This window comes from Parasteatoda tepidariorum, chromosome 3 (assembly GCF_043381705.1).
Source record: "Parasteatoda tepidariorum isolate YZ-2023 chromosome 3, CAS_Ptep_4.0, whole genome shotgun sequence".
In the NCBI taxonomy this organism is placed as follows: Eukaryota; Metazoa; Arthropoda; class Arachnida; order Araneae; family Theridiidae; genus Parasteatoda; species Parasteatoda tepidariorum.
This window is the reverse complement of record NC_092206.1, coordinates 70,839,781-70,854,263: the sequence shown is the minus strand read 5'-3', so window position 1 is coordinate 70,854,263 and position 14,483 is coordinate 70,839,781. Positions and strand designations below refer to the sequence as shown.

General features: G+C 31.1%; 1 protein-coding gene across 2 annotated transcripts in view; it reads right to left on the bottom strand.

Annotated features, from left to right (window-relative positions):
- Window positions 1-14,483, bottom strand: part of LOC107437254 (prolactin-releasing peptide receptor) — a 91,347-nt gene that overhangs the window by 2,905 nt on the left and 73,959 nt on the right. For both annotated transcript variants that reach the window (XM_071178833.1, XM_021147983.3), the window contains exon 3: window positions 1,547-1,647. In XM_071178833.1, the coding sequence (XP_071034934.1) occupies window positions 1,547-1,647 (101 nt within the window). The remainder of the gene's footprint in view (window positions 1-1,546; window positions 1,648-14,483) is intronic.

The following is a 14,483-nucleotide window of genomic DNA, read 5'->3' as shown; positions in this document are numbered from 1 at the left end:
TAACCTTTTTACGAATTTATTTGACGATTTTTGATTTATATCACGAATTATACTATAGCACATTTCTAATAGGTTTAACGAATTACATGTCATTTATTTGAATTCAAATTTATTTTAATGACTTAGTATTTACTAAAAAGATGTAACTTTTTTTAAAAAAAAGTTTTTATATGGATTTGAATGATTGTTTTGAATTCTTAGAATTTTGTGCATTTGCAATGTACCGAGCGAATGGAGTAGCAAGCGAAGCGAGCTTTGTTTGCGAAGCAAACAATATAAGATTGAGTAGCAATTTTCGGGGGTTGGCGAGCGTTAGCGAGCAGGGGACGCAGCCCACTAGTTACAAATAATATAAAATGCCAAGAACAGAACAGTTCTTTTAAAAATAATAAAAAGGAAATTTTGATTATAATATCCAAAGAAAGAAAGAAAGAAGGAAGTTTTAACAAATAATTTAGTATCCGACGGGATGACAGAAAACATTTCATAATTTAATATAATGGGGTAAATTTAGTTATGATGAAGAATATTCCACACGTTAGGCCCTTCTTTTCATGTAACAATAATGTGAGAAATGATAGAAATATCTAAAGAGAAAATTAAAATAAATCTAAACTTTCTTATATTAGATACTGTTTTAAAATCCAAACAAAAGAAAAATCACAATTCCATGATTTTACAGGGTGTCTCGTACCCTTATGAAAAATGAAAAAAAGAAATATATCAAATTTTGATCGCAAATTTGTATTTTACTGCAGAAAATCAAAAACTCTTTCAAAATGTGAGAAATCGTGGTATACACTTTAAAAAAATGAATTCTAAAATATCACGAAATGTTATTCTTTTTTGACGAAACCGTTTCTTGGTGTATGCTCATTGCAAATTTTTTGTCCAAGTGACGACATAACTATTGTCACATCGTCGAGGAAACAAATTTCGTTAAAGTTACTTATTTTGTCAATCTATTTTTTATAAAAAATAAAAAAAAACTTGTAGTGCCTACATTTTCGAATAATCACTTTATCATGGGCACCGCATAGGTATATAAATGTCGCCGTAAGAACATAAAAAGAACAGACAGAGCAGATACATAAATTACTCACAAGCCCAATGTGGGATTCGATCCCGGGAGCTTCCTGGTATGAGACCAACTTCTTGACCACCAAACAGTCTAGACGGCTTGCTTGATCACTTTAGTTTTTATAGTCTCGTTTTCATTATAGTTTCGTTATTAAGACTAATCTCCCACAATGTATTACGATGAGGTTTCGAGTTGAAACATTTTCGTCTTACATTTGAGAAAATGCGTTTCGTCCTAAATCACGTGATTTCGTGACGAAATTATTCTGAAACTTAACGAAACATAGCTCAAGTATTGCTGAATCGTCAAAAGGGAAAATTTTGTTTCTCAGAGTGCACGAAAGGGGGAGCAATAAAAAAGTTCGGCCATGGGAAGAATTTATTATTCTATCATTTATTATTCTAGAGGTCACGTTTATCATTACTTTGTAAGAGAAGATTTAAAAAAACAATACTTCTTACATACCTGTTTATCTGAGGCATAATTTCCTGAAATGCATTATAAAGTTGAAGAGGCAACCAACACACAGCGAACAACGTCACAACTATAAACATCATATGTATAACCTAAAATAAGGTGGAAAAACAATATTAAATTTTTTTATTGAAAATAATTTTTATCACAATTATTTTTAACAGATTTTAGATCTCAGCTTAAGTAACAGGTTTTGAAACAGAACAGGCATTTTTTAACAAATTTGCTGAATATATTCCGTAAGATCCTATTAAGTATATTGTATTTATATATATAAACTTAATTGGAACGGCACAGGTAGATTTCTAATTCGCTATTAAGAATGCGAATTATGAAGTAGTTTTTTTTTAATATTTTAAGTTACTTGTATATAGTAAAATAAATCATCAAGGATTGTAAAGATGGTCATTTAAATAATTTCATTAATACATATAAGTCACTGGCAATTAAATTTACATTTAATATTTTTTTCGTAACATCATTAAGAATTATCACTAAATTTACGAAAACAGAGGCATCTAAAGAAAGAAATCATTTTTTAAAGAATAATTTAAAGATTTCTTCGAACTGTTGATTTGAGCATTTTAAAAATTTAAATAATACACCAGTACAGTGCACCAAATAAATAAACGAAATAATATTTGATCTGATAATCGGATTTTTGCGCAATAAGACTCACTCTTCGGTGTTCGAAAGTTAAATCTTAAACATATTAACTAAATATATAAGTAAAAAGAAACTAATTAACTAATGCAGACAGTATATTAAAATGCGAAATTAAAGCAAATTTTTTTATGAAATACTTTCCCAACCATGGTGTTAGGATTCAGTCACAGTTCCAGGCGCAATTACATTATTTTAAAATCACGCATTTTCGGGATGTCCTCACTTTTTATCAAGGGTTTCTGAAAGGGAATTGGTCAAGAGATTTTCTTCAATGTAATCAAACGTCATCTATCTCGATTCCCATTAACGCGTGACACCATATAGCCAATAGGGAACTTTTGGTATTTCTTAATGAGAATATTTCACGAATTTTTATCCATAAACTTCAGAAAATATTCTTTTAATTGGAATATTGAATTCATGGCTCTTGTCACTTCTTTTGACTCACATATGAGAATATATTTTAAGCTGTGATTAAAAATTCTTTGGAACATTCTAGAACTCAAAAATTATAGATATTCATATTCATAATTTATGTATATTTTAAAAAAGAGGAATAAAACCTTAACAAATAATAATTGTTATGTCGTAGTCTAAATTTAAAACTAAACTAGCTGAAAAACAATAATTCTCGTCTCTGTGCTAATGTTGTTAAGTAGTGGTGAAACGGTTTTATATTATTTACAGCTAATCTCTTTGTAATTTACGCAATTTTCTACCATTTTATGCTTTCTACTATTTTATACTATATGTATTTTAATCTTGTTAAAAGTTTGATCACTTAATTTAGTGCTTTCTTCCGAGGTTGTTAAAAATAACTATTATATCTGTGTTTATTTAGATATTTTTTCTTTAAGAAGAATTATCCACTGCGAGTTCCTAGCTGTTTGGCAGTCCCCAGATCTTTCTTAAACTTTATTATCTTTAACAGGAAACCTTGGGGACGTTAACATTTGCTACAGAATCCGTATAAATCTTACCTTACTTTTTGATTACCTTATAGTATATTATATATTATTCATTTTCGTTTCGTGTCTTTGGGGCATTATGAATCTTTTTCGTACGGTACCTGCACAGGAAATATACTACCATAAGTCATTTCTGCTTTCTGTCTTATTGGTATATTATTGCTCCTTGAAAGTAATTTAGTTGAAAAGGATAAATAATGAGAAACGTGAATATATGATCAATATAAATCGGCTGGCAACCTAGAGAAAGCGGTAAAACGCTGTTGAAGTTTATTTATTCGTAGTCTATTTTTAAATGGATATGTTTTACTTATTGAATTCTTTACGTTTAGTTTCTTTTTATCATGAATTCATTTTGTTTATCAATAAATTTCTCCATTGCTCTTAAAAATAAGTTTAAAATTGAACCTTAAAAACCGATAATTTAAACCATTCTATTGTGCAACGTTTTTGAAATTTTAATAGGTTAAGTTGAAATTGCACTCATGGACAAAAAAAATTAGCCCACCAAGAAGGAGTCGTCGAAATGAAGCGAAATTTTACATACCTAATGATTACTTTGATATAAGTAAATGATTAGAAAATCAAAGAAAAACGATAATCTTTGATTTTTCTAATCATTTACTTATATCAAAGTAGTCATTACGTATGTAAAACTTCGTTTCATTTTGACGACTCCTTCTTGGTGCGTTAATTTTCTTGACCATGAGTGTATTTTCCGCAAACCTACAACATATTGTTAAAATGTGATAGTTTTATTAAAATAGTGTGATTTTATTTTTTTGTTTTACTTTTTTTACTTAAACTATGTCTCAAGATTCTGTACAATTATTTTTATTTACGCTTCTAAATTTATTTCAAATCAATACTTTTTTAAATAGTAATAATTATCTAACTTTCTAGCCTGTTAAGTTATAGCCTGCGTACTAGCATTTAAAAATACCAATATTTTCACATATTTTGTTGGCCAATTGTTCGAAATGAAGAATGCTAATTTATTTGAAAAAAGTATCTGTGTTAAATCTGATTCTGTAACTGACAATATCGTCAACGCTTAATAAATAGCATATTTAGGGCAAAGATCCTCAAACAATTAAGATTGTGTTGTGTTCTTGTGTTCTAGGGTGCGGAAATTCAATCATTCGATTAAAAGTTATTCAGAGAAACTATATATCTGCCACTCTGTATCTTTTTGTAGAATCGAATGAAACTAAGCACGCGTGTATAAACAAATAATTTGGATTTTCAGTATTTTTAAAAAATAAAAGTTATTTCTGACTTGAATTAATTTAAATTTTTGATATTGCTATCTCGATTTCCTGTATTTTTTTTCTCTAAATTAAATAAATCAATTCCAGATCAATAGAGCTGTTAGAGTAAGAGGTAACAAGGGTTGTTTTCGGAAACGTTTTTCTGTCTTTTTATAAAAAGTGAGAGCTGAAAAAAATCAGAAGTTTTTATAAAAAGTTTATTTATCAACAATTTTACAAAATTTCTTCAGTCAAAGTATTCTATATTGCTCTGAAGCACAAGTCATGTCTTTTCCCTCTTATTTGAAGCATCTTTGGAACTTTAAAGCTTCGATATCGTCCAGTGCCTTTTGCGAAGCTGTTTTTACCGTCTCCACATCATAAAAACGCTTTTTTTTTAGATATTTTTCCTTCTCGAAAACAGGAAAACGTCACTAGGAGCCAGACCTGGCACTGGCAGAGAGTGGGGATTGACAGGTCATCCATGAGTTGCTAAATAATGGGTCACTATTTTGGCTGTGTTTGCTCGAGCAACCCATTTGCAAATCCTCAGTCAAACCACTCTGCCACGAGCTCCAACTCACCCCTGTCCCTTCAGAAACTTAGTAAAAAGAAAACGATAATCCTTGTTGATTTTTGGCGAAATGTTTCAACGATTTCATCGTTTCACGATGATGAAAGACACTGAAAGCGAGTATGGTCTTCAACGCTCATCTCACCATGTTTAAAGCACACAAAATCACTTAAAAACTTATGGCTGCTTGTAGCATTAACCGGTTGAAACATGAGGTAAGCTTTCGTTGCTCATATTTTAAGCGAGAAACAAAATTTTAATTCGCAGGTGGAAAAAATTAAAAGTAAGAGGAACACAATATCATCCTCAAACTTTAGCTTAAGAACTGATTCCGTCTGCTCGTACTCGTTTCGTGAAGATCTCTACTATTTCCGTGTAGCGGAAGCTACTACGACTGCAAATGATGTCGAGCGACTGCAAATAACGTCTTTATTTATCGGGAAGAAGGAGGTTCTTTCTTGTACTTAATTAAATGTAATCTGTGAAAAAATTCCTGGTCATATTATGGTAGAAAGTATCAGCACTCAGGGTTACCGTAAAATCTCTTTTCACAGGATGTTACGGAACAAACAAATCTGGTATACTGTAATTTATACAGTAATTATTACCGTAAAACCATCGAATCTCGCTATTTAAATAATTATTACTGTAAAATTCAGAGTACGGTTATTACAAAAATTACATTTTACAGTAAAAATGGGCTTCACGGATGATGCACCCAAAGTGCCGGTACTTTATACCTGATTTTTTACAGTGTAATTTCCCCTGCTCACTTCACTTATCAACCTATGACAGCAAATTATAGCTGAATCACTCAGAAAATGATTGAAATCAGCATTATCATATTATATGGAGCAACTGTTAAAATTTGAGAAATCTAGCTTGTCTGAAAGAGGTGGTCATTTCTATTTAAAATTCTATAGTTATAACAGCGAAAGCAAGTTAATAAAAACGTAGTAAAAATCCTACAAAAATAGATACAAGAAATTTGTCGACATGAAATCTTTTTTCGGATTCGAAATTTAAAGCACGTATCATCTAACTTCGAGCGGAAATATTTTCAGGAATGATACGCGCCGCATATGAAACATTTCCGAAGAGAATTTGAGTATAAATTTGTAGCAAAGGCATCGAAAAGCAATCCGAAATAAAGATTTATTTTGTTGATTGTGTATCAATTTGCTATGCTTGACAAAAATTACTTACAATAGTTGTTATGCTTTCTATGTAAGAAAAAGTTTTATATATGAATATATTATTTAATTCGCTTATTTATACCCCTTTTCTCCTCTCAAAATCAGAAGAGTAAAGGCTTAAGAGGAAAAGGTGAAGTATGTTATTATCATTTTATTCGGAATTACGAGCACTTTTAGAGCCGTTTAGGTGATGACTTGGTCGTTTTGCAGAGGTTAGCCAAATTTCAGTTCGTAATTTTATTTAATTAACTAAGTTTTCGAGTTGAAACGACAAGTTATTGTTTAAATTTTTTTCATATCTATATTATTACAGTATTAAAAAAATTACTGAGTCTGGATAGTCTGGTTAGTATTGCGCTGGACCAATGTCTAAGGGGTCGTGAGTTCGATCCTCCCCGGCCAAGGACTCTCCGTGTATTAAACTACGACTAGTGCATGTTAAATCTGTCACGTCCTAAAGTCCTCCTTGTTCCCATAACAAATAATACCTCTGGAGGTACTGAATTGGAAATTGAGAGCTCCCTCGTTCAGGTCAAAATTACGATCTGTGGATGAATGAATGGATGTATGAATGGGTCCACCCTTTAAACGGGCTGTGACGTGTATGTATGGCTGAAGTCGTATTAGATGGCGCAATTGAATAAAAAACAGTCGCACCCTCTGCCTTAAATTCACTTGGTTTTACCAAGAAGGCTTGCTGATAAATTTAGCAAGTGGCATTATAAATAACAAGAGCATAAGTAGTTATAAGTATCTTAAATAAAAATGTTATAATATTCAGCCGCTTGCTAAACTTATAAGAAGTGTTCTAAAGTGTAGGGGAATAACAACAGTTTAATTATAGCATTAACTATATTCATAATGTTACATATTCATATGTTTATAATATATGGCAATCGAAATTTTGCTACTTAAGCTTTTAAAATTTCAGCACATATCAGTGCAAAAAACTCGAAAAATAGCTAACACATTTGGCTTCGACTACGGCCTTTAAGACCCCATGTCTTTATAAAACAAATAAAGAAAAACTAAAAATGCTCCATTTCTATACTCTGTAACTGCCAGAGTAATTAGACTTATTGAGAGTTACACTAAAAACATGCTTCTGCGAATTACCAAAATGTGTTTGCCTCAGCATAATCTTTTTGCAGCTTTTGTGTCATTAAAAAAAGAGGAATTAATGAAAGTGGAAGATGATGTGGAATCTCGAAGTAATTAGTTTGATTAGGAACACTACAGGTGAGTCCGAAAAATATTTCAAATACTCCGAATTGCACTTAAAATACGTACTAATGCTGAAGTTGCAGAGCAATGCTGCCAAAAGCAGCAGTAACTAACAATGAAGCGCGAATCAGTGAATTCGTGTAGGTGAACCAGCTGTTCACTGCTGCTGTCCCATAAGTACTATATTGAATAAATATTTAGAAATATTTTCAATTTTTAAACATCGAAGAATCGATAAATTTAGAGAGAGTAAGTGTTAAGCCAAGCAAAACCGTTAGAAACTGATCTAATTGGACTAATAGTAACTTTGGTAATGCTTAAAGGTTAGATATCTGCGAGCATTTACTAATAAATTAATTCTCATTCAATTTAAGAAAACACTTAAATTTTTTTTTAATTTATTATTTATTAATTAAAAAATATTTCATGGTATTAACCATATTAAAAGTTGATCTATTCCTATTTAAATTCTTAAAATCTAAAAATTATAATTCTATAAATTCATTCTTCAATCTGGTTTTCCAAATTTAAAAATCGTTCATTTGTTGAAGACAAAATATTTTTTTGTCAGTTTAATATGGAACAATTGTTGCAAAAATAACTATTTAAATACCGATAATTATTATTAAAAAACTCACTATATTTAATTTATACCAATTTTAGTCACAGTTGTTGATAGGCTAGAGTTCAATAATGCAAATAACTACATACTTTAAGTTTCATATAGCTGTTCAAAGTTAACATCAAACATCGGCATGTCTTGAAGTTAAAAATTCATTAAAGAACATAATTTTAACCTTTTTAATGAAAGCGTAATCTCCTTAATTATGCTTTTAAAAGTCATTGTGAAGTAAATATACACGTAAAACGTGTAACATGTTTGAGTAAAAAAGAAAAAAAAATCTAAAAATAAATTTACCTGACAACGTTCTTCCATTTAATACAAAAGTTATCTGCATCAAAGCAATACGAAATTAAAAATTCTTCTCTTTCTTCCTTGCGGCTTGAAAGAAGACCGGTTAAACATTCTTCGGATGACATAAATTTTTTCTTTTTTGTTGTGCGTCTTCTCAAAATTTAATAAATCTTATTGGTACTGCTTGTTTTGATAAAATTGTTCTTATGTTTATCGTGTAAGGTTAACTGAAATATCGGTTTATGCGTCACTCATATCTTATTTTCAGAATTTCGCGAAGAGCAGTATGGGACGTTAACATACAAGCAAAATAATAAATAAATAAATCTAAAGTTTATTTGTATAGTGTTGTGTTTCTTGTCTCATTGAATGGAAATTAAAATATTTGCTGAATTAAATATTTTGATAACATCGATTGTTTATTTCCGTATTTTATCTAGTTTTATAAAATTTGCATCTTATATTTAATCCGATAATATATTTTTTATTTGCAGCAATATATTATTCAGTTATATATTTTGTTTATATCCATATTTTATCAGGCTACGTGTTTCGGTTGTATCTAGATTTTACTCAGTTACACGTACTGTTAATTTTGAATTGTTACTGTTAACGGTAAAAAACAGTGAAAAGAGGTTTTGATTTTTACGTTATTTAAAAATAACCTGAAAAACATATCGACTGACAGACTGATGGTTTGTCCCATAGTGGGCTGATCGTAAGGCGCGGTTCGCAATAAAACACTGACGTCAAATATCAATGGCTGTGATCAGTGTACAGGTGGGTGTCCACTTTAATCAGGCTACGAAGGGACTAAGAGTGTGTTGTATCGGAACCTGTTAAACAATTCGACCGTTGTTGTTGTTGTTACTAATTTTCATCTGGTCTGACTCCGTCAGACCAGATCAATTAATCAGTTGATATTTAGGAAGTCCGAAACTAAAAGGGGAGAGGAATGAATGTCGTTCCAGTCCAGCCCTAAACAGTTCAAGATATGCTCAGGTGATGCCTGGTTTTGTTGGTATTTAGGGCAAAGAGGAACAATTTTTTGATTGGCAGAAAATGTGAGACTTTCCAGGTGTCCACTGGCCAGTCGGGATAAGCAAGTGTTGGTCTGCCTGTCACCAGGAAGAGATAGAGAGAGTCCTGGTTTTTTTGCTTTTTACCAGTAGTGAATAGGAGGAAGCAGCCACTTTTGTTTGTTCTGGGCCTTTTGCCTCACGAAAAGTTCAAGGTATGTGAGCTCTGAGGTGAAGGGGACTGAATGGTCTAGTCCCTTCTTTGCAAGAGTGTCAGCAAACTCGTTTCCGTGGATATTGACGTGGGACGGGATCCATTGAAAGTGGAGTTCATGCTACTGGGAAATGAGTTTTACTTTTTGCAAGATCGAAAAACTGGTTTTACTCCAATGAGGGCCCAATTTTTGAGGTGTTGAATTGAACTACGGCTGTCGGATAGTATCCAAGTATTTCCAAAGTGCCCTTTACTCAAGATTTTCCCTAGTCCCCTGTCGATTGTAATTAGTTCGCTTCGAAAGACGGAACAAAAATCGAGGTTGCATTGATGAAGAGTGTAGTTCTCTCGAGGTTTTTCAATGAACACTCCACTGCCTGTCTGTCTATTCATTTCACTGCCATCAGTGTATATTTTAAGGTTGTTTATGGGGATTTTATTGATGATTTCCAGGGACAATTGTCTGAGGACAGTAAAGCACTCAGCTTCGTGAGCCGGTCGTCATGATACCAAAGCGAGATCCTCCCTCGTGATGGCATATCTTCGGATCATATTCAGAGATATTTTCCAGATCATCACAATTAGTCCATTGTGCAGCTCTAGTGCGACGTAAATAAACAACTACTATTGACTAATCTGTTAAAATTCTGAAAATTCGTTGTTTTTCGCCGTAACTCTGCACTATACTATGCTTTTAAAATCTAGTGCCATCACCACACATAGCTAATGGGAAGCGATCTGATTACTGTCAGTGAAACTTTTAGGGGAACGATGTTCGAATCACTTGAAATGCCAGTTTCTTTGGTTATTGTTAATAAAGTTATGCTCTCACTGGTCAATGAATTACAAACATGAATGGTTTTCTATTTAGTGGTTTATACTGTCGAAGTATGCAACACCCGTGTAAGACTTGGGTGAAACTGCATCCGAATGTCCATAAATGTTAGGCGCATAGAATCATTTAACGATAAACGCATTTAAATAGAGGATGATGGGCATCTGAGGACTGGAAACAGTTAATGAAAGCGGATGAAATACACTACACTTTGTTTTTTCAAGTGAAAGGCGACGAATTTGGCACAAACCTTACGAAAAGATGAACCCCTCTTGTTTTTGATTTATCTTATCACCGTCGTTAGACAGCCAACCTAATTCTGAATTTATAATAACTAATATTGAACTACGTAGTCGATAATTTTGAATCCGATCCAAAAGATATCGAGAATGCTCTCCTGGACCGATAATAGGGCCCTGGTGTTTCTTGCGCTTGAAGCAAGCCCATGTAATATCCAAACATAACGGTAGATCAATGCATCCTGCAATACTAGGCTCTTACTTCGAAAGTGACGATACTTCATGGACTATGATGCAATTAAACATTGCGCCAGAAGCCTTTGAATTCGGTTCAATGAATAACAATCTGGCGTCTAATACTTTTTCTGGCAAATGCAAAGACCAAGTTTTAATCAATCGACAATGCTTAGAGCATGTTGGGAAGGCACATCCGTTAGTAATCTTCACTTCTATCAAATTTACAATGATTATACACATTAGATTGTTGTTCAATGATCTAATAAGTGTTGACCATTTTACTTTTTTATAAACGGCACCTTTTTTTAAAAGAAAAGAACCTTTATTATTTTTATACCATGCACACTGCCACTCTTAAAAAGATGTTCTGATCATCTGGTCGTTCTGTTCTCTGGTTACATTATTTTTTAATCCCGGCTTGGGGATAATTACACTCACCAAATAATTTTAAAATCTATTTAACCAATGCATGGTATACTATTAGACAAAAATGCACACCAGAAGCTGGTAGGATTGATTTTCTTAGAGATACAATAAACTAAATAGAGATACTAAAGGGATCCAATAATCAAAGGTTTCTGATTCATTAGTTAGTGTTTCAAAAGTTCTGTCATAAATTTATTTCATGATAAACACAGATAAATTAATAGGGCTACTTACATATCAAAAAAGTTATACAAATTTGAAAACAGATTCGTAGATTCTGAGTATGTAAATCGTGTAACGTAAAACCAAAAACTCAATCCTTATTCTTTAGAAATTCCCCGATTCTCAAAATTCCCAAAGTATAAATTATAATTTAAATAACAAAAAATAAACAAGTTGGAAATGAAAATCTTAAGGTGAGTGCATCAGTATTGTTATATTCAGTGAAATATTTTTTTATTCTCAATCTAAGTGCATTTACTTTTCATTTTCATTATTATTCCAAGTTAAAGGCTTGCGGCTAAACGTATTAATTATTAAACAGTAAGTAAGTTATATTTACTTTTATTATAAGTTTTGTGTCATACTCTTCTCCATCAAGACATACATTTAAAGTAATAAATAAGAAAATGTAAAACATTCTTAGTAAATAATCTCTTACGCAAAAAACATTTAACGCGATTTCATAGCAATCATTAATTAAATGGAAATTTAAAAAAAAAGTTGTCGATGAAGTTGCAATGGTAACCAAGAGAATTATTTGTTATTACAATGAAGTTTTCATTTTAAAAGTTATTTTATTAAAATGATTATTAAGAAAAATGATTTATGTTCACAAATAACTTTTAATAGAATCATAAGAGAAATTGCAGCTTCAAAAAAACAAATAATGTTGCAGATGAGGCACAATAATTCTGGTATGTTGCAACCAACAGTAAAAAAATTTCGTTTCAGCGAATGCAACTCTTAATTGATCTCAATGGCACTACATTCGTAACTGCAATTGTACTACATTGGTAACTACATTCACAAGATTGAATCTTCCCGTTTTTGCTTTTTTGACTCCATAATTTTCCCTTGTATCGACTCCTGGAACAATTTTATTTTATTTTATTATTTTAGAAGTTGAAATCCTATAGTCTAAATCTATGGATTCTGTGCTTCATCATATCTTGTAACATTTAATCCAACATTTTAGTTCTAGATGGTACAGAAAATCTCACTTTTTTTTAATCTCCACCTCATTTAATATTTTAAACCTATTTTTCTTGCAAATTAATTTATTAGACAAACTTTTCCACAATAATCCATAATGCTAATATGATCTTTCAATACATACATATGATAGTTGGAGTTTAAAAGAAATTGAATTCAGAATAAATCAACCAGCAAGAGAAATATTTCTCAAAAAATTCTGCTTTGGGAAATGAAATATTTATTTTTTCATCAGATTTCAGATAAAATGATTTACAAATACAACCCAGTTTATATACTGAGATTTAATATTCCAGGAATCATTGAATATTTTTCTAAGAATAAAGAAAGAAGGTGAAATTTATTCGTTTCTAGTTAAATACCCAGAATCTTTTTTCTTCTCTCGTTGGTTTCTATAGCCTATATTTAAACCACCTATAACAGATTCAACTGAAAGAAACTATGCATTTTATAATAGAACTATGGGGTATTAAATTTATAAACGCTTAGTTCACAGTAAACATAGTCAACTATAGAAGACTACAGGGAGAAATAAAAAATTTTTTACGAAAATATTTTCTCTGGTACAATATAGTAGTTTCAGATTAATATAACTTACTTAATAATGCTTATTTTATGATAGTAAGCAATGAAATATTGAATTTGTAAACAAAGTATAATGTCAAAAATCATTTCAATCAATCGGCAAGGTTTATTTTTTTGAAAATCAAGAGCATAAGTAATATATTAAATATTCCACAGAATAAATAAGTTTACCTTATTTGTACTTCTACGTAATCATAAAACAACAACGGAAAAACGTTACTAAGGACTTGCACGTATGGTTAATTTTTGCTGTATATTTTTTATTTAACATTTTATCTTCTAAGTCGAAAGAAAATGAAATAATAATAATATATAATTAAATTAAATAAAATAATTATTAGTTCCGTAAGTGAGGACTACTGCGTCTTAAAATATGCTTTCATACTGAATATTACTGGCATTTCAAAAAAAGGCTAAAAGTTTGTAAAATCATATAAAGAAAAATGTAGGAAGTTGCAAGTAAATGAACGGTTTGGCGCATTCTGCTAGAAAGTTAGGACATATGCTTATCAAGTTTCAAAATTAATAACAACGTAGAGCATGTGATTTTATTAGGTTCGAAATTTTTGCTGATCCTATCACAGCGCGTTATCTGACTTCGTTCGAAATTATTGATCCACCTGAATGTTGACACACCAAAATTGTTAAATATTGGACTCTTGTAAGTAACATAAGATCATGATTGGTGTCTAGTTTTTCAGAAACAACGCATCTGCCTCGAAACTTCATGAAAAAAAAATGATTATACATACAATTATCAATTTTTTAAACAATCTTATGCAATTTTTAAACACTCTTTTGCAATTTTCGAACATATTTTCTGCTAATAACCTGTATTGTAAAACCACCTTGGTTATCTTCACAAAATTATCTCACACAAAATTAAAACTATAATTGTAGCCTGACCCAACTCACAGCTCAACTTAATTTAAATATTCTAATTCTTCAACTTCTGCTCCTACCCTAACACATTAATTCATTTTCAACAATATATTAACAAAATTTATTTTCCGTCCAGCTGTTGCTCGAGCAAAAGTACTTTGGTTTCAATTTTAACTATTTTTAGGAGACGTTCACGATATTAAGGTTCTTTAGGAATTTAATTTTAATATTAATATAAATTCTCGCAGGCAGCCATTAAATCACACAAATCACCATAAGTATGAGTTTGGGACATTTCAGCATAGTAAGCAGTAGAAGTATTAAAATTATTTCCATTTCTGTCATGAGATAACATTAAACAAATCTCGTCCAAATATACCTCTACGTACTAAACTACTTCCTCAAGCACGTCTCAAGTCATAAGTTAAGTATATTTACGATATTGCTCGGAAAAGGTAAGCTCCGCAATCAATAATTTGTGA